General features: G+C 39.1%; 1 protein-coding gene across 3 annotated transcripts in view; it reads right to left on the bottom strand.

Annotated features, from left to right (window-relative positions):
* The window catches only part of inavab (innate immunity activator b), a 30,500-nt gene that overhangs the window by 5,784 nt on the left and 2,369 nt on the right, over positions 1 to 22,347 (bottom strand). For 2 of the 3 annotated variants that reach the window (XM_036151445.1, XM_036151443.1), the window contains exons 2-6: positions 9,372 to 9,491; positions 4,289 to 4,422; positions 1,367 to 1,489; positions 1,029 to 1,260; positions 809 to 859 (exon numbers count right to left, since the gene is read on the bottom strand). In XM_036151445.1, the coding sequence (XP_036007338.1) occupies positions 809 to 859; positions 1,029 to 1,260; positions 1,367 to 1,489; positions 4,289 to 4,422; positions 9,372 to 9,426 (595 nt within the window). In that variant the 5' untranslated portion in view covers positions 9,427 to 9,491. Of the gene's footprint in view, positions 1 to 808; positions 860 to 1,028; positions 1,261 to 1,366; positions 1,490 to 4,288; positions 4,423 to 9,371; positions 9,492 to 13,138; positions 13,277 to 22,347 lie in introns of those variants that run through there. The other variant, XM_036151444.1, reaches the window with a different exon arrangement.

Below are 22,347 nucleotides of genomic sequence, written 5' to 3'. Positions count from 1 at the left end.
GGGAAATAGGGAGCAGTCCCCAGACTCTGACAAAGAATGACTTGGCATCAGGAATGGGTGAATGGACAACTTAAATAATTACAAATAGCAGGGTTAAAGTTATGCTTTAACGTGAGAGAAAAAGCTTTTCAAACCAACTTGGCCTCCAAGTGGAAATACTTTGTGGCCTGACAACACATAAACCATCCTCCATAAACCTAACACTTTCATTTCAGAGAAAGATCACTTGATACGGACACTCAAAACAGGGAGGTGGGAACGTGGCGTTCAGGGGATGTCTTACTGATTCAGGAGCTGGAAAACGTCCCGTAAATTATGAGACATGAAATCTGTTCTTTACCAGAAAATCCTGAAGGGAAATGTCTCACTTTTATTTTCTGTAAAAAAAGGAAACTGGGCCAAATTTCCCCACAGAGATAAAAAAAGACTCATTGTTCGTTATCACAGAAGCATGATGGTAGATGTTGCTGCTGTGGGTGGCAGAGCCAGATTCGGGGTGCAATTACTTTTTCAGTGCAGGCCGGGTGAGTTTGGATAGAAAATCCACATTTGTTTTGTACCCACTGATCTCATCTTTGTGGTGATCGTGTGTTTGATAAGCTGAAACATTTAGGTGTGACAAAAACGGAAGAAATGTGTAAAGAGGGTGAATGTTTTTCACATCAGCGTATGTTTTATTGTTACTTTCTCAAGTGCCAAAAAAAACCCTAGCCATCCAACTTAAAAAAAAAAAAAAGCTGCTCCCTCCCACTGGAAACACAAATTGAAACTTTTCCACTTGTACAAATCGGGACAAGTTAATTCCTACCTTCATCTTGCACCACAGAATCAGATAACGAGCTGTCAGACGCGGCAAGATCTGATTAGAAAAAAAAGGAAACAAAAACACATGAATTCATATTTTATTGTCCAAATGTAATCAAGCCTTTGATGTTTCATGAGTTGCAACAGTAAAACCAGAGGGATTTATAAAGGGGTTTGCCATCAAACTGTCAGTCAGTTCCTGTCTGTGGTCATGAGTCTCTCACCTTGTTGTGCAACGTTAAAACTAGGGAGTGGTGATGATCGGCCGCGCTCCAGTCGCAGCTGAAAGGCCTTCTCCTGCAGCCTCTTGAGTTTCTTTTCCTCAGTTTTGTACTGCAGTATCCGGCTCTTCCTCACGGCCTTGCTCAGGTGATCCTCGTCGCAGAGCTTGCGCGCGGCTTCGTAAATCTTCGACTGGAGCGCTAACTCGGCATCCACCAAGCTCAGCTCCGAGTCCTGTAAAGGATGCAGGGCGATGAAAGAAACAAGACATTTCAGGCTTTTTTGCATCACATAAAAATCCTAAATCTGCGACCGCGCCATCTGCAGATGTGTCACGTACATCTGATCCCCGAGGGATGTCTTGCTCGTCCAGTTTAAACGAAGCTCCGATGCGTCTGCGAATCTGTGGCAGCTTCTCTCCCGGTTGCAGAGGGTAATCCTTCGGCAGCTGACCCGTCAGCTCCTAAATAACAAAAATAATCAGAGCATATATTCATTTATCAACGACGTTAAGAGTTTCATTTTTAAAAGGACAGCTGCAGGCTTGGGTAAACAGTAAATCAAAACAGAGATTTGTTCAAAATCACAACCGTGAAATCTCCCGTTTGGTTTCTGTTGGGACTCTTGTGAAGGGGCTTATCCAACCACCTCCACGGCCGTTATGAAACAATACACAAGAATCTGTATCAGATCCTTTTTTAACGTGTTCAGACAGACGGCTTCGAAGAGCTGGTTGCACAATGCTGCGTTACAGGGGGATTTTGTTTCACAACCGCATACTTTGGATTTCACTTTCTAACAAAAAAGTTTTCCCATCAAGCAAAAGACTATATTCTGTGGGCAGAAAAATAAAAACGACAAATAAAAACAAATAAAAAGGCGAGTGCGTTGTTACAGGGGTAGGGTTAGGTCATCCATTGTTGCATAAGCGCATTAATTGTGGTCTATGAATGTACTTTGTGTGTCACGGAGTGGAAGGAGAGGTAGTGCGACTCCTATTAGTTCACATAAGCATGTCCCGACAGGACTGCCCAGCCCAAGTGTCAACGGGAAACAATGATCCGTCTTGGGATTTCACCCTGGGAGCGCCTCTGCATGTCGGCACTACACCTGCGTCTGAATGTGTCCGGCTTGGAAATGACACTGCAATGTGCGTGCCAGTTTTTATTAAACCTTCCCTTTCACTCTGCAGACACACGAAAACAGGAAGTTTAGAGAGAAAAATGAGCAGGATGCTGTGTATCAATCATAACCATAATGACAGCACTGGAAAAAAACACAAGATATAGAAATGAAACTAAAATGGGAGAATAAATAGTAGTTTGAAGATCCTGTTTTCTGTAAGAGTAATAAACTAGTAATTGACTAGGGTTGTGCAATATGGCTGAAAAATGTGTCACGATATAAGTCGAAATCGATAATTATTGATGTATTAATTTTTTACCCATTCTGAATAAGGAGCAGGGGAGAAAAGGCTGTAAGCCTAACCCCATTAAACATATCCTTTATTCTTTAAAAAGAGGTCAGTTCTAACACCAAACTTGCTTAGCTTGGCCGTCAGAAGTTAAGAGGCTAAATCCTTTCCTGTGCCTACATCCCCCAGAATGCCCTGCAGTTCTGGATTGGACTTCAGTCAAATTATAGATCATTTTATCGGACGTATTTTCTACTATTATTGATCAGGTGTCTATCGTGATATATATCGTTCTCATTTTATTGCCCAGCCCTACAAGGGACTAGTCTGAAGGCACATAGATTACCGTTTAAAAGATGTTTTCTGTAGTTTTCCACTGCAGAATTTCAACTTATATGATTTTATATTAAACAGCACGCCGAAGAGAAGCTGAAGGTATAAACTACTGCATATATCTGGGTTGATGACACCACAAGAGGCACAATAATCAGGACAATCAGCTAGCATTTCAAAACGTTGCAGCTGAAAGATTTTCACTTGCATTTGAGATAAATATTAGTCTAATGAGTTCAACAATACACACTGGAGACAGTTTGACTCTTATGAGCCTAAGGGACTATGAATGTTGCTGTGAATGGCAAAAAACGAAACTAAAAGAGGCTTAACTCGTATTTATGATTGACATTTTTCATTTGACTAGTCTTCCTGCACATTCAACTCTTAATTTTTTCGTTTCTTTTCTCTTCTAAGAAACAGTAATTTCTCATTTATGTCACTTGCAGACAAGATAGAGGTTGACGAGGGATCTTCAATTAAATTCAGCAAAATTCAGTCAAACATTTTTCTTCCGCCATGACTGTAAAACCTTATAAACTAATAACATGGAAGACATCAAATGTCTGTGCTAATAACTTTAGCAAATTTCACACAATGACAAAGGTTTTCTGGAGAATGGTTGGGCAATTAAAAACTATATTTACAGCTGCTTTTTATTCTTGTACAATCATTTTGCAAAAGGAGATAGTTTGCTGAAGTTTCTACCAAGTTTCACAAACACCTACTCTACAGAATTAATTTGTTTTATGGTTATTGAATTATTGTTATACCAATGAACCATCATTTTATTTATATTAACTGGCTTTAAAACAACTAAATTACATCAAACTTGCTCAAAGAGAGAGGGAACACATTTCCTAATGGAATGTTTCACGTTTCTGGAAAATTAAGGTGGAAAAAAACACAATATTTTATTCAAAAAATAAACAAAAACACCCTTTTTTCATTTTTTGTGTAACTTATATGCAGATACTGTTAAAAATAATTAAAACTAACCATTGCATTACCTTTATATGTAAAAATACTGCTCACTTCTAAATTATTGTTAGTGAAGGCCCCTCTCGAGGTGCCATTAAGACCCATAAGCAGCTAGAAAGGTGCAGCCACCAGCTCAGAGGTAGGGCGATACATCCAACAGGAAACTTTCCAAGGGCAATTAAAGTGGCATGAGCCTCACTGGGAACGAATGTAGCATTTCCCCTCTAAAGTCCAGGTTGTGGACATTTGTGTTTTCACCCCCCAGTAGAAGAACTGCAGTGGTTTTGTGAAACCCGCCATGGTTAACAGCAGTAAAATGCGTCATCAGGACAAAACTGCCCCACCAATGTAAGCCTCTCTAAGCACGCAATGAATCACCAACAGGCTGACTGTACAGTGGAACAGTTTGATTGCAAACACTGCTGATCATCTTTCATTTTATTTGCTTCAGTTTGTCAGAAAAAAAAAATCTTTGCCAATCACAAATCTAATGAAAAACGAGTCTAAAACCGCCCAGCTGAGATCGTGACTCACAGCCTCTCGGATGCAGAGCTTCTTCAGCTCCAGCAGGCAAATCTCCAGCCGGTCTTGAAGCGCCTGGTGTTTCAGCTTCATGGCCCGCGTGTGTGTGGTCACATCCTTTGTGTGCGTAGTCGGACTGTCGGAGCCTGCGGCGTGCAACGGGAGGGAGAAAACGTGACTTAGTCTGAGATTATGGCAGCCATAAAGTTCATTACGCAGTAGTTAATAATGAAGCTAACGAGGAGGTGAAGTGTAATTAATAAATAACCGTAAAGCCAAAACAGAAGAACATCAGTGAAATAAAACAGAGATCAATAAAACTCTATGGGAGTTTTAGCAACTTTAATATAAATGAACTTATCATCAGTGTTATCATGAGTTTGCCCTCATTGTAATGCGAGTACAAGGAGCTATTTCTGCCCTTGTGAAGGCTCCTGTGTTGACTCCGGATCACACAGGCGTTGCTTCAAGAATCACTTTTAGTGCCGCTGAACTGCATAGCATTTTAGTGACAAGTCAGTGAGCAAACTCAATACCTGGTCTTTATGCACCAACATGAAAGTCATTGTTAAAACAAAGATACAATCAATAAGAACGGTTTACGACTGTTAGAAAGTGTTTGTATGAAACCGGGCCGCCTTGGTTATCCATTAAGCCGTCGTCTTCTGCTTATCAGAGATCGGGTCGAAGTGGGAACAGGTCCAGGAGGGAAACCCAGACCTCCCTCTCCCCGGCTCATTCTGAGGAATCCCAAGGCGTTCCCAGGTCAGACGGGATATTTAGTCCCTCCAGCAAGTTCTGGGTCTTCCCCAAAGTCTCCTCCAAGAGGACCCCTTCTTTTATTAATATACATGCAAACATTCAAAAAATAAACCTGCATTAATAGAAATTTACAAACCTAATTCAAGCTTTGCTTTGAAATAAAAATCTGGTCTGATAACACAACGGCGAATCAGTCAAAGTTTCAAGTGATCATTTTTTAAGTGAAGGGTAAACTCTCGTCTTTGGTGCATTCCTCATTAGTTACACCGAAACTGCACAATCGCTATCAGGATCTTTGCCACCGCAAACAACGCAAGAGTACGACCGGTGCCGTCTGTAGCCTTGGTGACCGATGACATGAAGATTAGTCTCAAGAGTGGGAGGGGCCATTAGGTACAATGCGCCGAGCGCCGCATACTTTCAGAGATTACTTAAAGAATCCCTGCAGGTACTGACAAAATCTGAGGTGCAACAGGAAGTAAACATGACAGCACGACAATAGGCCAAAGATGCCCTCCATTCTTAGACACAATCCCCCCTTTCACTGTGAGCTGACACTTTTTCTTTGTGTGCAGCAGAAACCACGTGGCTCAATTAAAGCGTGAGGAATGTCAGCGAGGACACAACAAATCGGTGACCCGCGCCGCACCTAGGAGGACAAGACAACTAGGGTTTGCTTTTATGTCAGATTATTATAGAGAGCAACTGTCATTTATTGCAATGTCAGGTAAAGATAATAACACAAATATTACTATTTGCACTATTAATCATTAATACTGCAATGTAACATATCGTGCAGGCCTTACTTACAAATGTATGTACTGTTAAAAATGCCACATTCTTATGAGTAATTATAACTTCAGCCTTTCTATTGAGCATCATGTCTGGTGGACCTGTCCAAGAGAGTTCAAATGCAAGATGGATGCTCAGATCTACATTTTTTTGAGAGTGTCATAAATACTGAAGTCAAAGATTAGTTTTTGATTCTACTTTTGATTCTGACCAACATTATATATTAGCCATACAAGTAAACAAACGCAACACAAGTCTATGTAAACACACACAGTATTCAATAGGACTTGTATTATATAAAAAGAAAATTGGTCAAAACCATGTTGTAGAATAAATAAAAATAGAATAATAAGTAAAGTCAGGCAACTATTTAAACTTTTTGGAGCCAAAGTTTTGTACGTTCGCTCTTAAAGCAAAGATAACTGGACAGCAAAAGGTCTAAATGCATGTTTACATTTTGAACACGTGCATCAATTTCAAACTGGTAAAAAGAAAACTCCACCCCCATGATGATGATGATAATGATGATGATGAGTTATTCGGCCTGCTTCCTTATTCAGCCACAGTAAGTCATTACAACTTGCACACAGATTGGGTGGCTTCCTGATGCAACTGGGATTTAAAAAAGGTACATAGCCACACTATATGCTTATATAAAAAAAGACTAAAAACCATTTGATCATGATAAAATAAGGTTATATACACCCAGCGTCTATCCTGATAGTGCTTTCATGGTCCTTTTTGAGCCTAAATAGAACCCAGCACTGGGCGCGATGAGCTGACATAAACAGATGTGGCTCTGTCTACCAAAAACCAGAGGGCGACTAATAAATCACTACTAAATAATGCCGGACCGAGCCTGATCCCTCTGCAATGCCTCGCGGTAAAATGGCAGCTCAGCGTGATCGAAGACCAACCGTTAATTAAATAAACTAATCTATAGCAACTTTAAGAGCCTGATATCAGAACATCACGGAGAAAGAAAATTCCCATTCATAAACGCAAAGAGGGACACAGCATCAAGGTAAGAAACAATCAATTGATCGATCTATTGATAATGTTTGTACTGAAGACTGTAGAGGCTAAGAACAGCATTACTATTATTATTATTATCACAGTATTAATAAGGACGTTACTCATGTTAATCAACTCTGCGTTCACATCTGAGCCTCGGCAGCTTTAGCTTCTGCTTCAGTGAACATCAAAGTTCATAATGTATTTCCAGTGCTATTCCAGTCTTTTCCCTCTTGGAATCATATACCTTTTACATTTTGTTTGGATCTTGGACCTTTCTTCATTGTTTCCATTACTTTGCTGGGAGATGCTAATAGCTGAAAGCCACTTCCTGGTTTAACACCTGCTGCGTATGCGCAGTGTCATACTTCTGTTGTTATTATAAATAAACATAAAGGACTTTATTTACTAACAAATTGAGCAAAAACAAAGCATAAAACACCAAAATAACAACTAATACACCAGCAGGACGTGATAATATTTCATAAAAACCAGACTGAGCTACTGACGTATGAATAGAAAATATTGTAAAATAATGTGGCTATGCAACTTTAAACCTGGGTTCCCCCACATCAAAGACTTAATCCAAATTTATCAAAGATCAAGTTCTACTATAAGTACTAACAGATGCAAATAATATATAATGAACAAGAACAACGTGAGGCTTTCAGAAGCGTTCAGCAATTCTTAGATATTCTATGAATCAAGAAGCGTTTATGATCAACTTAAAAAACAGGAATGAGGAAAAACTCCAAGCGACGTCATTTTAATTCAGTGATTGTTAGATCTGGGAACTAAAAGTTTCACAGTGAACAAATCTGCAGGTTCTGCAGTTACACTGAAATACAGTTAGCAGGCCTATAAAGGCAGTTCCTCATTCCTGCCAGAGGCTTCAACCTTTATTAGCTCCAACCAAATCTCTGGCTAAAGTCTGCAGCATTTGCACCAAGGGTAAAATGAGCCGCAGGTACTTCTGCATGGACAGCATAAAGTCAGAGAGAGAAACACTAAATCATTGAGGTCATTTTAATCTGGATCACCTGTCAGAACACGGAAACTAACCCGGTGCTCAGAAACAGTGAATCCCACTGAGTGTTGAAAAGGAACGCTGAGTATAGCAAACAACTTTCTCCTTTGACAAAGCAATCAACTGTCTGCAATCAATAATTTAAACTAATTTGATTTAGACTGAAATGAACAATAATAAATAAATAATATTAGTAAATAATGATAAAAATTTTGAATTCAGAGCAAGGAAAAAGCGTTATGAGCCCAGTTATCATCCTGAGACCCAGCTGACGGTCTAACCTGAATGTGCTCCAAACACACGAGATGTTGGTTTGCACAACCAGGTGATACCTCTGTTATCTGAACCAAAGACATAAAACTATGATTAATCATACAGGCCTATTACTGTTAGGGCAGAGCTATCATGTTCCCTGACCTATTGTTTGCACAGGTACGCAGAAGTATGCCTTCACTCATCTGCTATGTCTTCCTTCATTGGCCTGCTGAGCGTTTTTGCTCCATGGAGGACTAACATTTCTAACCAACAAGATTTTCCTGGGATAAGAAACTGTAGCATTCATTTCTAAATTAATCTGTTATTTCAAAACTCTTTTTGTTTTAAGTTCAAGCAGCACAACCTACTATATTTAAGAAGTTCAGCAGTTTGCATCATGTTTCTGAACGGCTCTACTGCTGCGTTTGAATTTGTCCCATCACTGTTGAGCTTGTGGTGTTAGCAAAACAAGAGAGCTGCTGGGATTCGCTCATTTTTGTGCTGAGCGACCAGGCTAAAAACAGACAGTGGTATTTATGAACATTTCAGAATCACAATCAGCAGATCTACCAGAAGTGCCGGAAAAGAGGAGCAAAACACTGTGTTTACAGTAAGATTTATTACACACATCCTGGCAATGCCTAAAAGACAAACAGCATTTAAGAGGTAGGTCTGAAATGACGTCTATGGATTCAGTAGAAAGGATCAGCGGTGACTGCAGCTCTGTGCGGTGACAGGCGACACCAAAATGAATGGCAGGAAATAGACTTAACTAGATTTAAGACTTAACTAATGTTGAAGAGCTGTTTTTGACTATTTTTCTTTGCCAAGCACATAAGAAAAGCTAAGTTTGAAGCATGGGACTCATCATTTTGATCGGTTGTTGATCTCCAATAGCCAGCGCCTACCTCCTGATGAAAGACGCTAGGGATGGCAAATATATAACAAGTTTATAGGGACTGGAATTAGAGCTTGTAATGGTCAAAAAACAAACATTTGGCTAGACAAGCTCTAGTACCAGTTTACCACTGGAACTGGTTCGATGAAAAGACACAAAAGCACAGGTGTGTCACTGGATTAATGTGATGTAATCAAAAGAAGTGCAAATAGTTCACTACAGGAGTCTTCACAGAGCTTTATATACACGCAGCAGCCATGTTGAATCTCCACTCAACGTTAGCCACAATCTCAGACTGTGTTTAGATACTTAAGTGCAACATTTTTAAAAATAAAGAGGTAATTTACCTGAATGGAGGATGATGCCGCTGTCAGTGTCGCTGATTTCTCCAGTGACTTCCATGTCAGTAGATCGACTTCTTGTTACTGGTTTTCACTCTGAGGGAACGACACCAGCCCCACCATGCCCTGTGAAGAGCACAGCCAGATAGTCAGTTTAAGGTTTAATTAGGGCTGGACGATAATTCAATAACAACATATATAATCGAATGATAGACGTATTTCAATGATAGAAAAATAATGGTTCAATAGAATAACAGTTTGCCTTCCTTTTGCATTTTAGCCATGTAGGTTAATATTACAGTCATTACTTCCTCCCCGCCAATCACAACGCAGACCCAGGAATCAAGCCCCACCCCCTTCATGGAGTTCAGAGAGTAAGCTTTGTTTTTCATTTTTTAACAAACTTACAGTTTTGGCAAAAAGATGGTTGAATAAAGGGACGAGTTTGAAATCAGTATTTGTGTGTTCTGTATCTAAAAATAGGTCGCCAAGCAAAAGCATAAAATGACCAGGGCTGCACTTAAAATATGTTTTGAATTTGTTGATAATTATCAATATAGATCAATATGATTTATATTTTATCAATATGCTTTTTTTTTTTCTATATCGCCCAGCCCTAGGTTCAATTACAAAAAATTTACCGAACAATGAAAAGTCATTTGAGGAGTAAAAAATATTTCTCATAAAAAACAGACTTTTATGCGTATATAAATTGTGTAAATACTTGACCATACAAAGTTATGCCATGGTTGTAAACAGCAACAGTCACAAAATGATAGTTTTCCTTCAAAATGGTCCTAAAAAAGTGCTGAAGGGACCAAGTTTCTCCGGCTTAATGGAGAATAGAGTAACACGGCGCAGCCCCTCCTGCTGAAAACTGCTGACCAGCCGACTGAAAGAAGGCCGCTTCTAGGGTTGGGCAAAATATCAAGATTAAAAAAATATCGAGGTTGTTTTAAAAGAGATAGAAGATGAGACTGCTCTGTTTATATCGAGACGGTCTATGTATATTTTAAGTATGTTATTATTATACTTTTAAGTATCCCAGTATGTTATTTTTCAGTCGTTTCTCACATTTTTCAACAGCTGTCATTAAAAAAAAAAAGTAGCTGTGAGACATTTGGGATGACACTGAGTTTGGGGGGATGCCTTTTTATAGTTACTTTATGAAAAGAAAAACATATCGAGATAAATATCGTATATAAACTAGTCGGCATGTTACGAGCGACATGTCTGTAACACAGGGGACTGCAGCCTGGTTACCCACATGGACAGCCTGACAAATGATCCTGCTAACATCAGCTTGTTATACTAACGCTGTTCTGCATAGAAATCACACATACTTGAAGACTACTTCTAAATTTAGCTAGTGTTTGTTCTACATTTTCGCAGAGGTTGAGGGTTGAAAATAGGGCTGGGCGATAAATCGATTTAATCGATTAATTCGAATTTACAATTCTTTAAGATTTCATTTTTGGAAAATCTGGATTTTATTTTGCCAATACAGTCATTGGGTTTCCATGAAGAGAACAGCATGTGATGCTGAATATATGTTTAGGCAAATGTATTGTCAAAATATTGTTATGTGGAAACTTTTTTTTTTATCATAATACGAGGTACTTCATTTACTTTTTTTTTAACTTAGTTTGAAGTTCACAAGTGCAGTGAAGCCTGTTCTTAGCTCAATGTGTAATACCACTAGCAGCAAATGTTTTGTTATATTTTCATTGTTTATGATGGCACGGCTGCCATCTTGTTTTACAAGCATGTTTCACAGCTTGTTTTTAGTTGCACTTTGAATTCAGGTCAACTCCCTGACGAAATGCTTGACATAAAAAGCAAGGTATTAAAATAATTTTGTTAATTTCTTTTTATGAAACAAAAAAGAGGAAAAAAATCGATTAATCGGATTTGGTATCATAAAATCGGAGATTTATTTTTTAATCCATATCGCCCAGCCCTAGTTTAAAATAAATGTCAGACAAAACATTATTCTAACTGTATTAATGTTAACGCGGTATATTTTCAGCAGGAGTCTATCCCTCTATGAAGACAAATCCACGATTCACACATATTTAAATTAGAAGTACAAGTCAAGATCCAACATTGTAAATAACTACAAAGCTGAAAAGATGACAAATGTTCCCTTATTAAGCCCATCGCTGGACAACAGGCGGGTAGCTAAGACAAACAACATTAACATAATGTACTTTGCCGACATCACCCGCCATTACCTAATCCTGTGACCTGTTGCTTCAGTGATTCAGGTGTGACGTGCCTCTTTCACCTCACAGACAGGTGTAGTCAGCGTCTCCAACAGCGCGAGCGCACCAACAAGTTGCTCTGTCTAAAGCGCTTCCTGTGACTGCCTGTCTAACGCGCTGATGACGTTTAGCTGAGTCCATGTAATAACTGGCCCGGCACATAAATCCACCTGATGTCAAAGAAAAAGACCGTGAGGCCTGTTGGTTTGATTATTAACAGGGAGGATGGAGGAATGTGACGGTGATCGCATTCCAGCACACAGGAGACGGTCACTCAGGCTAACAGCAGAAGGCTCCCCTGCTGCTTTCTCAGAGATAAGCTCCTATAGACTAATGGTCCTTGCACATGATGACACCGAGGAACACGCAGCAATTATTAAAATGTCTCTCTTTATCATCCAGAACATGACAAGCAGATGACAAACTGCCTCCCCTAATCTTGTGACTTTGAAATGCTTCCACAATCAAACCACAGACACGCAGCTGCTGTCTCTGCTGAATTTAGGGGAAAACACTCATGGACAAAAAGGCTAAAAGTCGAAAATTACTCAGCTGAGACATTAAAATCTAATAAATTAACATGAATTTAAGAAAAAGTTATTTGGAGAAAAAAATTTAAAAAAGATTCTATGATATCTGCAGCTATGAGAAATGAGACATGGGGAAAAAAATTGTATTTGAATTTTGATCAATGTGTTAAGACAATAACTCAGAGTGTAACAAAGGAATATTTTAGTATAAATTAGATTATAAACAGCATAGAAGCAATGCTGATCAGTGTAGGATTAAGTAAAAAGCTTTGGCATTTATCAATAAGCGTATTTCCTTAAAAATAGGACCTTTATTACCAACAACCGCAATGTGTTTTCAGAACTAAAAGAGTTTATAAGTCTATAAGTTTATTTTTATGCTGAGTTAAAATAACTTAGTGGAAAATTTTAGTAAAAGAAAGCACAGGAAAAGGGTCAGTTTTGATCTTGACAAACTATTTAAACAAATAATCTGAAATAATGTTTCAACTCCCGGTTCAAACCAGCATCACTTCAATCAAAACGGTTAAATACCCACAACAAATCCCAGAGCTCCGATCATCTGTCTTAGAGGAGCTGAAGTTTCATACTTTCTGGATAAAGCTGTGCTAAACAGGAAATCTAGTCATTTCTCTAGTCGTTGCTTTAAAATGACTGAAGTTGCCTTTTTAATTTACAAGAACTTGAACGTCCGAAGCGGTGGGAAACCCTACATGTTCTTGTGATGTCTGAAGAACGCAAGGTGTTTGAGAAACGATTTCTCAGACAAGGTTAAAACTAAACACCATTTCTGAAGCATAATTACTTAGAAAATCTTTATAGTTTTGCTCCCAGAGGAGAAGTACATAAACATATATCCAAACAGCTATGTGATATAGCAACCTTTAAAAAAAAAAAAGAGAAATCCTCAAACATGTTTTTTTTTTTTAAACAGTTCCTCAGGGAGTTCCTGCTAAACATCAACTTGAAACGTACTTACTTTGAGGTAAATTCAAGAAAAGCCGCCAAAACCAAGGAGAAGAGGTTCTCCTCCTGAGAATCCGTGACTTGAATGTAGAGAAAAATGTGAGCGGTGTGGAGTCTGGACAGGAATGAGCGTCTCGCCCACTGAGAGCGGCGCTGCTTTCTGGAGAGGAGTGGCCGCATGCACACAGAGGGCTGAGCGCTTTAAACACGGTGTCATATAACCCAACTCGCCTGGCAGAGCTTGAAACTGTGTCAACAACAATGACCAACACGCCGAGGAGTCACACCTACCACGACCCTCTTATCAGCGCGCCGACACACCGGTGGCAACTTGGATGGAAACAGTCTTTCCTTTCAGAATCGTGATGTTTCTAGTGAAACCAGGGTATATATAAGCCTTAGGAATAAAATGACCGACAATTATTAAAGGAGTGAATTAGCTAGTCTTCAGAGAAACAACACAAACGTTAGATTTGTTAAAAAAAAAAAAAGCCTTTTCTTATGTAATATTGCTCCAAGTATGTTGATTTTTAACAAGTCATCTGACCTAGAAGTAACGCCAATTGGTTCCTGTACCGACTTTTTCACGGGCACCGATTTGAGGAAAAGATTGCACATTAACTTTTAGTGATGAAAAAAAAGCCAAATTTTCTTTAATCCAGCAAACGTTTCAGCTTCAGAGCTCCAAATTACGGCGCAGTAGACTTGGGATTCTGACTAGTAATGCTTGAACTTACATGAATTCTTCACTAGTCAATAAAACAGGGTTCTAATTAAAATCAAACTGTATCAAAAACATTTAACTAATTTTTAACAATTTGTTTTTTTAATCTTTGGTAAAAAAAAAAAAAAAAAAACAAATATGCTTTATCCGATTCCATTTTTGTAATTTACTTTGATTTCTAAAGGAGGACCTGAACTTGAGGACTGATTTGGGGCCACTACCCCTCACCACCCCCGTAGTGAACCACCGCTTCAATGATTGGTTTTAAAAGATGATTTGACTTTAGAAGTTATTCTAAACATTTTTTTTACTACAAAGATGCAGATATCAAAGTTAAGGAATATTTGACTACTGCCATCTCCTGGTTGTTGATCAAAAGGATTCCTACAAGTTTCAGTAATATAAACTTCAGACTTTTATGATAAGTTAGATTTAAGACCTACTTCCTGAATTACATAAGAAAGGTAATAAAAGCAGACTTTGCCTTCACACAATTATTCACCCTTTGACACAGTTGGACTTAAAATTATAATTTTTTTTATTCCAGCAAGATGTTTGTGTCTAATAGGAAATGAGGAAATGTAAAAGGAAAGAAAAACCTTTCCTGGTTTTACGCTGATCAAATGCTTCCTATAAACGGGTGACCAGCGTTTTGCATGTTTCCACTGGTCATTTGGTGATGAGGTTTAGGTCTTTGAGGTAGGAAGGGCTCCTCGTCATCGGCCTAATCTTTAAGTTAGGACTCTGATTTGGCCACTCCAAAATGTTATCACTTCCACTCACAAGAAGCATATTGGCACAAATAAAAGATTACTTAAATTAAAATCTGTCAGGGTTTGCTCTTTTTGGGTTTAGCCATATTTAAAATAGTTTAACTTGCTTAATGACTAAGGTGAGTTACATTTAACTAGGGCTGGGTATCATCTAGGATGAGCCGATACGATACGATTCTCGATATAGCTCAGCTTGATTTGATTTGACTCCAATATTGATATTTATTACTTTCAAATTAATGCTCAAAGTCATTCAATCAACAAATCCAGCCAAATATTATATTTATGTTCAATTTATTGAATACTGATATATTAACAGGAAAATAAAATGCATTTGGTTCAATGCGTTTAACGTATCACAGGAACCAAAAATGCGTCCAAACGTCAGATTTTAGGGACAAAGGCGCTTCTAAAATCCTTACAGCCATTCCTCAAATTTGTCTCGCTTGCACTTCCTCGCTGTGAACAGTAACGCTGCACTGTAATAACGCCCCCTAGGGGTTGGGAGGTATATTGATATTGAAAGCCAGAATATCGATATTAAATAGTTTTAAAAAACATCGATATTAATCTTTGTATCGATTTTTATGCACAGCCCTATATTCAACTGTCTCAACTTTGGTAGGAGCATTTTTTTCAATGATGCCACGTCAGCCCTTTGCGTTTCACCTGCGGTCTCTTACATCAACACTTCTGAACAACATACAGTTTCCTGATCATTACTGACCAATGACAAAATCTGCTTTCATTTAAATATATACAGTCTCCCATGACAAGCAAGCTGACAATGGGTAGGATAGCAGGAATGTTTTGATTTTAATAGCCAGAATGTGAAATAAAACAAATAATTATTTGGTGTGTTTGCAGGGAAGGCTCAAAATCCAGTGATTAAACACTTTCAACATACTTTTTTGCAGCCGTCTTGATTTGTACTCATTGTAAAATGCAATGAAGGAATAAATGCAGGAATGTAATAAATCCCAAATGACCAAATACAGAAAATCTGGACACATTTAGGACTTTTTAAACACCCGCAAACCATCTTTACAGCAACATAATTCCTTAATAATCATCTCAAAAACGCTCCCACTTTCAAGCCTACTTTGAGAACGCCAGCACAGAGGATGTTTTGTGGCCTGTCATGTAAAAACACATGGGGCAGCAAATGGCAGCGGGAAGTCCGCATGATTTAAGGAGACTAACAACACCTGCTCTGCCACCGCGTGGCTTGAATTCATTCTGAATCTACACATTCATTTGGGCTTTCCAGGAATGTTGGGGCTTAGACACGTAGCAAAAGGTCCAGCAATTCCCAGACACTGGAGAATCGGCTCTCAAATGACATGGCACAGAGGAAGCAGCAACAGCTTCGTGTCGTTTGGGCTGAGGAACCTTTGCCACATTTAGCCTTGACGGTGTGAAAACAGCTAGACATCAACCGTGACAAACAGTAGCGCTGCTTTTTTTCCCATGCTAAGCCAACCGAGATCATTTCTGAGCAGAAATCTTAATCAGGTGGCCTGTGTTTATTTTGAGGCCGTCTTGTGGATCACAAAAAGCCCAGAGTACAAGCAGAAATAGAATTTCTGTTTAAAAAAAAGTTATAAAATGAAGACTTCCTCATTTAAGTAAAACTGAAATGACACAATCTAAAAATGAGACTTTTAAAAATGTGTTCACACGTTTTACAACAAAAATGAAGGCTACAAAAAAAGGAGACTTCAATAAACTTGATGATGACAGGAAGGAAAGATTGTAGGAAAGGAGAAAAGGCAATCTTGTCCATCCAAACCAGAAGCAGCATACTGTATAAACACGCTGCAATCCAAGCAGTCAGATAAGCCTAAATGAGGGAAGTGCTGTCATACTAATGAATGATGAACTGTTCTGGCCATGGGAAACCACAGTTAATGTTTTACAGAACTGTGGGAGATAGCCGAGACGTGAGCCATCGTTTAAAGCTTTACTTTAAAGCAAATTTATAATACAACAATAGCCGTCGTCTGATGACATAAAGAGAAATCAAACAATTCCCACAATCCTGCAGCCCAACACAAACATCCATCGGGTACTGTGGAGGTAACCGGCTACAGGATGTCATGGGCAGTTTATATAAACCAGAAGTCCCTGAGCGACAGGGAGACGTTTTGTGTAGGCTACACAGCAGCTGGGAAAACAAATTCCTTAAATACTGGAGTCCCTTTTTAAGTTCATGGTTAGATGTGGAGCCATCGAGTGACAGAGGATCCCACTCAGAGCTGCTGCCTTCTTTCTCAGCACTTCTCCTGTGGTCAACTTCATCCGTATGAGACGCCGACGAAGATGTGACAACAAACTAAACATAGATACCTCAGCTGTACACTGCAGACAGTTCTGATCCTGTGAATCTACGATGTAGAAGCGTTAGCCTTAACACATGAACACTAGTCGACACATGGAGAAATGAAGGTTTTGGATTAAGACGTTAACCTGGGTTAGGGAGGAGGGTCACGCCACAGCCACACCTCTAATTACTCACCAGTTTATTTTTACCCACCTCAACCATCCATCGCAGTTTGCCACGTTCCTTCGACCACACCCCACCATATCCTCAGCAGGGCATTCCTTCATCCGTTATCTCTTCCTGCTTTTCATCTCATTTCCCTCATCCATCTTCCCCTCATTCTTCCGTTTTATTCACTCAGATGTCCTAAACCTTCATCTATCCTCTAGGTTTCATGTAGGGAGTCCTAATATGGCTCAGGAAAAAAAATCCAAAACTGTACACCCCTAAAATGAGTCTTGTCCTCCCAAAGTGAGTATAAAGGTTTATTGAAGAAGTCCCACCAGAAGTTGTTGGTCTGAATTCTTCATCACTGTTGTAGTGTAGTCCTTGCTAGTGAAGTAACCGTATTTTCCTGACTATAAGTCTCACACTTTTTTTTTAATGGTTTGGCCGATCCTGCAACTTATATATAAATTTTAAATGTTAATTCATATTGATCAACATGAACCAAGAAGTAAACATTATCGTCTAATCGCCACAAGAGGGTGCTCTAGGCTTGTGAAAACTATATGCTGCTCTTGTACCACTACTTAAAGCATTAACTTATAGACAACAAAGACTGAACACATGTTTGTATGTTGTTTCACAGTTTCAGTATGCATTGATGCAGCGGAGTGTGGTGTAGCTTGAAGGGCCCAGACCGCGACAGAACTCCGTTATTGGGCTCTCCATGAATGTATGAGCGGCTAGCGTTAGCTTACAGGTCTGTTGTCCGGGCGGTTTACAACTTCGCTGATGCACCTGAGCTTTATGTTGCTCTGAAACATCCGTGTTGTACTGTTAGCTTAGCGCGTATCACCGGTACGCTCAGCGGTAATTTTATTAGCGTAATTTTGACAACTTTCATCATAACGGTGATGAAATACGCTGACAAGAACCTTCCCGTTGAAGTTGCTTGCTGGCAATGCTAATTTACCCGATTCATCTTCTCAGGTATCTTCCATATTTTTCAGCTGGTTGTAAATGCCGCTGTGTAATTTAATAAGTTTTCTTACCAGATTAAATGTCAGTCTTTAGTCTCGGATTGGAGGAAATAAATGTCTAAATAAATGCATATAGTCCGGTGTGATTTATAATCCAGTGAGGATATAGTCATGTGCATTTTATATATGTTTCCCCCTCTTTATAACAAATTATTTGACTGATGCGACTTATATCCCGGAGCGACTTGTAGTCCGAGAAATACGGTACTACTGAAATGGTATAATAGAAAGTACTGATGCTCATAACCTATTATCTGATAACTCAATCCCAGCAAAGTTGTTTCATGATTGTTGTTAAAGCCCCAGTGTGTAAGATTTACATGCTGGTGCATCATCTAGAGGTGTGCTAAATGACTTACTAACAACCCCGCCATTAAGCCCGTACTAACTACAACAGAAGCCGCGGCGTGTCAATGTCATCATGTCCTCCGTGTATTTGGTACCAAGCTACTGCTAATAGCTAACAGCTATCGTGTGAAATGGTTTTTGGCACTGTTGCCAAGTCCGGTTATTATAAGTGACTTTCGGCTTGTTTCTTTCTAAAGTCGCTTGTTTCGTAAGTGGCAGGGTTTTTTGGGCTTGTTTCTGAACATGAAGTTGTTTATTTGGGGTATAATATAAGCGTCTATAAACACAAGTTATACAGAGACGCGCTCTCGCTGCTGCCCTACGGACACTGTGAACCGTACACACATACGCCGTGAGAGGGAGACGAACAAACCGTCTCTACCACGAACACAGAGTTGCTGGATTACACTGCCCTGTTTCTAACATAAAAGCCAAAAACACAAAACTTCACTGTTATATTGGATTAACTTACCTGTCCAGCAGAAAGCCTACAACCTCAGCACTGCCCTGCTCTCTGTAGAGAAGGAAAACTAGAGATGGCAGTCCAGTCCAACTTAGCCACTCTGTCACGACATTTGGGGACTTTTCAGACCCCACTTGCAGCTTTTATTAAAAAAAGCGACCAGAAACAAATCTAGAGACTTTTCTCTGTGTTTTGGAGGATTTAGCAGCTTCACGTGAAAGCAGCAGTCTGCCATTACTGTCTCAAGACAGCTGTTTGAGCTGTGTGTGGCGTTATCCCTTATTCCCGTACTCTACACATTATCAGGGTTTGTAGAGAAATAACTCTTAGAATATTATTTTTATTTAGTGACATTCAGGCCTGTCATGGCTGGTCAAAGTAATCAATACTATAATAAGCCTTATTTTTATTTATTGCCAGTTTTAATTGTAGTAGTAATTGTCACTTACAACATACTATATACTTACATAGACCTTAAACCTTTTTTGTGGCATTTATCAAATACCAAATTTGTATGATAAATAATGAAACTTTTAATTTTTGGAGAAAACTTAGTTGAAAAAAGTCCCTAGTGATAATTTGAAGCCTAAATAGAGGTAGAAGCCCATGTTTGACAAACAGCACAGTCCTTCTGTGGCATTATTTTGTATTTTTTCTAAAGGCTTGATAATCACAAGGAAGCCAACGTTTACACTGTCAGTAAATTGGGCCGTGACTCAAAGAAGAGCTGAACCTTGTGATAAAGACCGTCAGTTCTTAAAAAAAATGTCTTCCTTTTAACAACAACAAAGACATATTTGGTCTTATGTTTCCATGCAGCTGGACAGCATTTATCTTGACCAGTTAATAAAAAAGCAGGACTTAGCAACATATGTACTTCACAAACCCTCAACCTTCTCAAACCTGGTACTACGGTCATTTCTGTCGTTAAAGTTCCTGATTTAACCTGATGTATAGTGTTCACATTGTCACCACTCAGTTATTCCCCACTGAACGACTCAATCACTCATGTATATTTTGGCAACACTGATATCTCTGGCTACCGACGTACCCCCACTCGAGGTATGCAAGTTTAAACCGAGTGGGGATACTCAGCATGCGTTTTTAATGACCGCCCCACTGACAGGTCTGTGAAGTTGGTGGGGGGGGGGGGGGTTAAGCTTCTTGCCCCCAGGTCAGAGCTCAGGAATGCGTAAACGGCAAAGATATTTCCTCGCCCAGAAATCACAAGCTAACTAATCAGACTGCTGCAGGGTAAAAAGGCTTTTCCCTACCTGAAACTACGGCTACCTTTCAATAATCAATGCTGCAGATATTTGCTTGGAGGGCCGGATCAATGCACAGACATCCTGGAACAACGTGGATTCAACCTAGGGCTAAACTTACTTTCCTCTTTAGGAGAAATGATGGAAATAATTTGAGATCGGACTTTCACCTGTGCATCTCTGCTCCTCCTTTACCGCCCGCCACAACGTTGAAGCCTTGCACCACACAACTTTACAAGAAATTGCCTAAACTGTCAGTTTGTTCACACAGAAAAGATGATTTTCAAACCTCGGCGGCTTGTGGTTTACTTGAACTTTTTCGTGCCCGGCAGCTTGCAATCAAAGAGGATGTTGTAAGCTTTAAACTTCTCTGTCCACTCTGTGTACCCACAATGTGTACTGTCCAACTTCTTCTCTTCTGCTTTATGATCAGATGAAAAAAAGACCAGAACTCCAACCAGTGCGAGGGCAAATCGACACAAAGATGTTGTGATTGCGTCAAGCAGAGTAAGTCACTCTCCATTTATGGTTGTTTGACTTCATGCACACACTAAGATGATAGATGCCATGATAGCAAGGATACAGCTCAACCCCCTTAAACTCTAGGGTTTTACGTATTTCTGTGGGCGTACTGCTATAAATATATTCTTCAAAACATCCTGTGTTTTTGGTTTTATCTTTGTTTAATAAATGACATCGATGGTGTGCAGTTTTCTACACCTGACATTAAATTTAAATTAATTTATAATCTACTACTACTACTACTACTACTACTACTTTCAAAAAAGTATGATAAAACCAAAGCAATTGCAATTAAGTCCAACACAACATCCACTTTTTTAGCCCTTAAATAATTTTTTTTTTGTGTACTTGGAGTCTCAAGGAGTGCAGAAAATTTGAATGTAGTCTCTCAAGGTGCAGCGTAGTAGGGCTGGGCAATAAAAATATTTAATCGATTAATTCGTGTTTACATTTTTTTAAGAATACATTTTTGGAATTTTTTTCCAATTTTTTTCCAAATTATTCATTGGGCTTCCGTGAACAAATCAGCACGCAATGCTGAATATATGTTTAGGAAAATATATTGTCAAAATAGTGTAAAAGGAAACTTTTTTTTTTTTACCGTAATGCGAGGCATTTTAATTTACTCATTTACTTATTTTTGTTAAACTTAGTTTGAAGTTACACAAGTGATGTGAAGCCTGCTCTTAAAAGCAAGTTTTTTTTAAATTAATTTCTTTCATTGCTTTTTATGAAAAGAAAAGTAGGAAAAAAGAAATAGATTAATCGGATTTGGCAAAGTAAAATCAGAGATTTTATTTCAAAGCCATATCGCCCAGCCCTACAGCGTAGATATCTTTAAATTCTGTTTGGGTCATATTTCTTAATCTGTTCAGTTTTCTTTGTTATCCATTACGTTTTTTGAACAATTGCATCAGAATATTTGCTGTGGAGCTGCTAGACAAGGTCACTGAAATCTGCCAATTTTACTTTTTTCATTTCGATTTTGTAGTCCAAGCTGAAGGATGCTGAAGCTACAAGTGGATAGGTGAATTATTAACCCACATAATTCATTACGCTGTCCCCCAGCATGCTACAAAAATGGCCGAACGAGTGGAGTGGAACGCTCTGTGACCTGAAGGGGGAGGGGGGGGGTGGGGGGGGGGTGAAGTGCCTCCTTTGCATTTAAAGAGACAGCACCAAAACGAGTTGCTTTCAGACGCACCTCAGAGTAGAGGTAGAAGAGGGGCTGAGGAGCAACAATGACGAGGAATTCAGACCAAAGCATTGCAGTTCTGCTTTATATAGACCACAGCTGAATGGCTTCAATGTGAAAAGGAAGGTGTTAAAAAGCACGATATGTCCCCTTTACAGCGGGGAAATAAAAGTGGGAAGGTGATGCTGGAGCATTATTTATTTACCGCGGTGTAGCTTCTTTAAGCGCTCCTGTGGGTTTCAAGATACAACATTGTAAAAAGGGTTATGAAACTAACATTTACAGAAAAAAAATAACTATCTTCGTTAATTTAACACAAACCCTTTTGTCTCTTGAATGCTTAACTGGCAAGAAACAAGAGCTGTTTCTATTAAGCAACAGATGGCAGACTTCCTGTCTGAGCA

Source organism: Fundulus heteroclitus, chromosome 20, assembly GCF_011125445.2.
Source record: "Fundulus heteroclitus isolate FHET01 chromosome 20, MU-UCD_Fhet_4.1, whole genome shotgun sequence".
In the NCBI taxonomy this organism is placed as follows: Eukaryota; Metazoa; Chordata; class Actinopteri; order Cyprinodontiformes; family Fundulidae; genus Fundulus; species Fundulus heteroclitus.
Note: the sequence above shows the minus strand (reverse complement) of the source record. Positions and strands in the feature narration are given on the sequence as shown.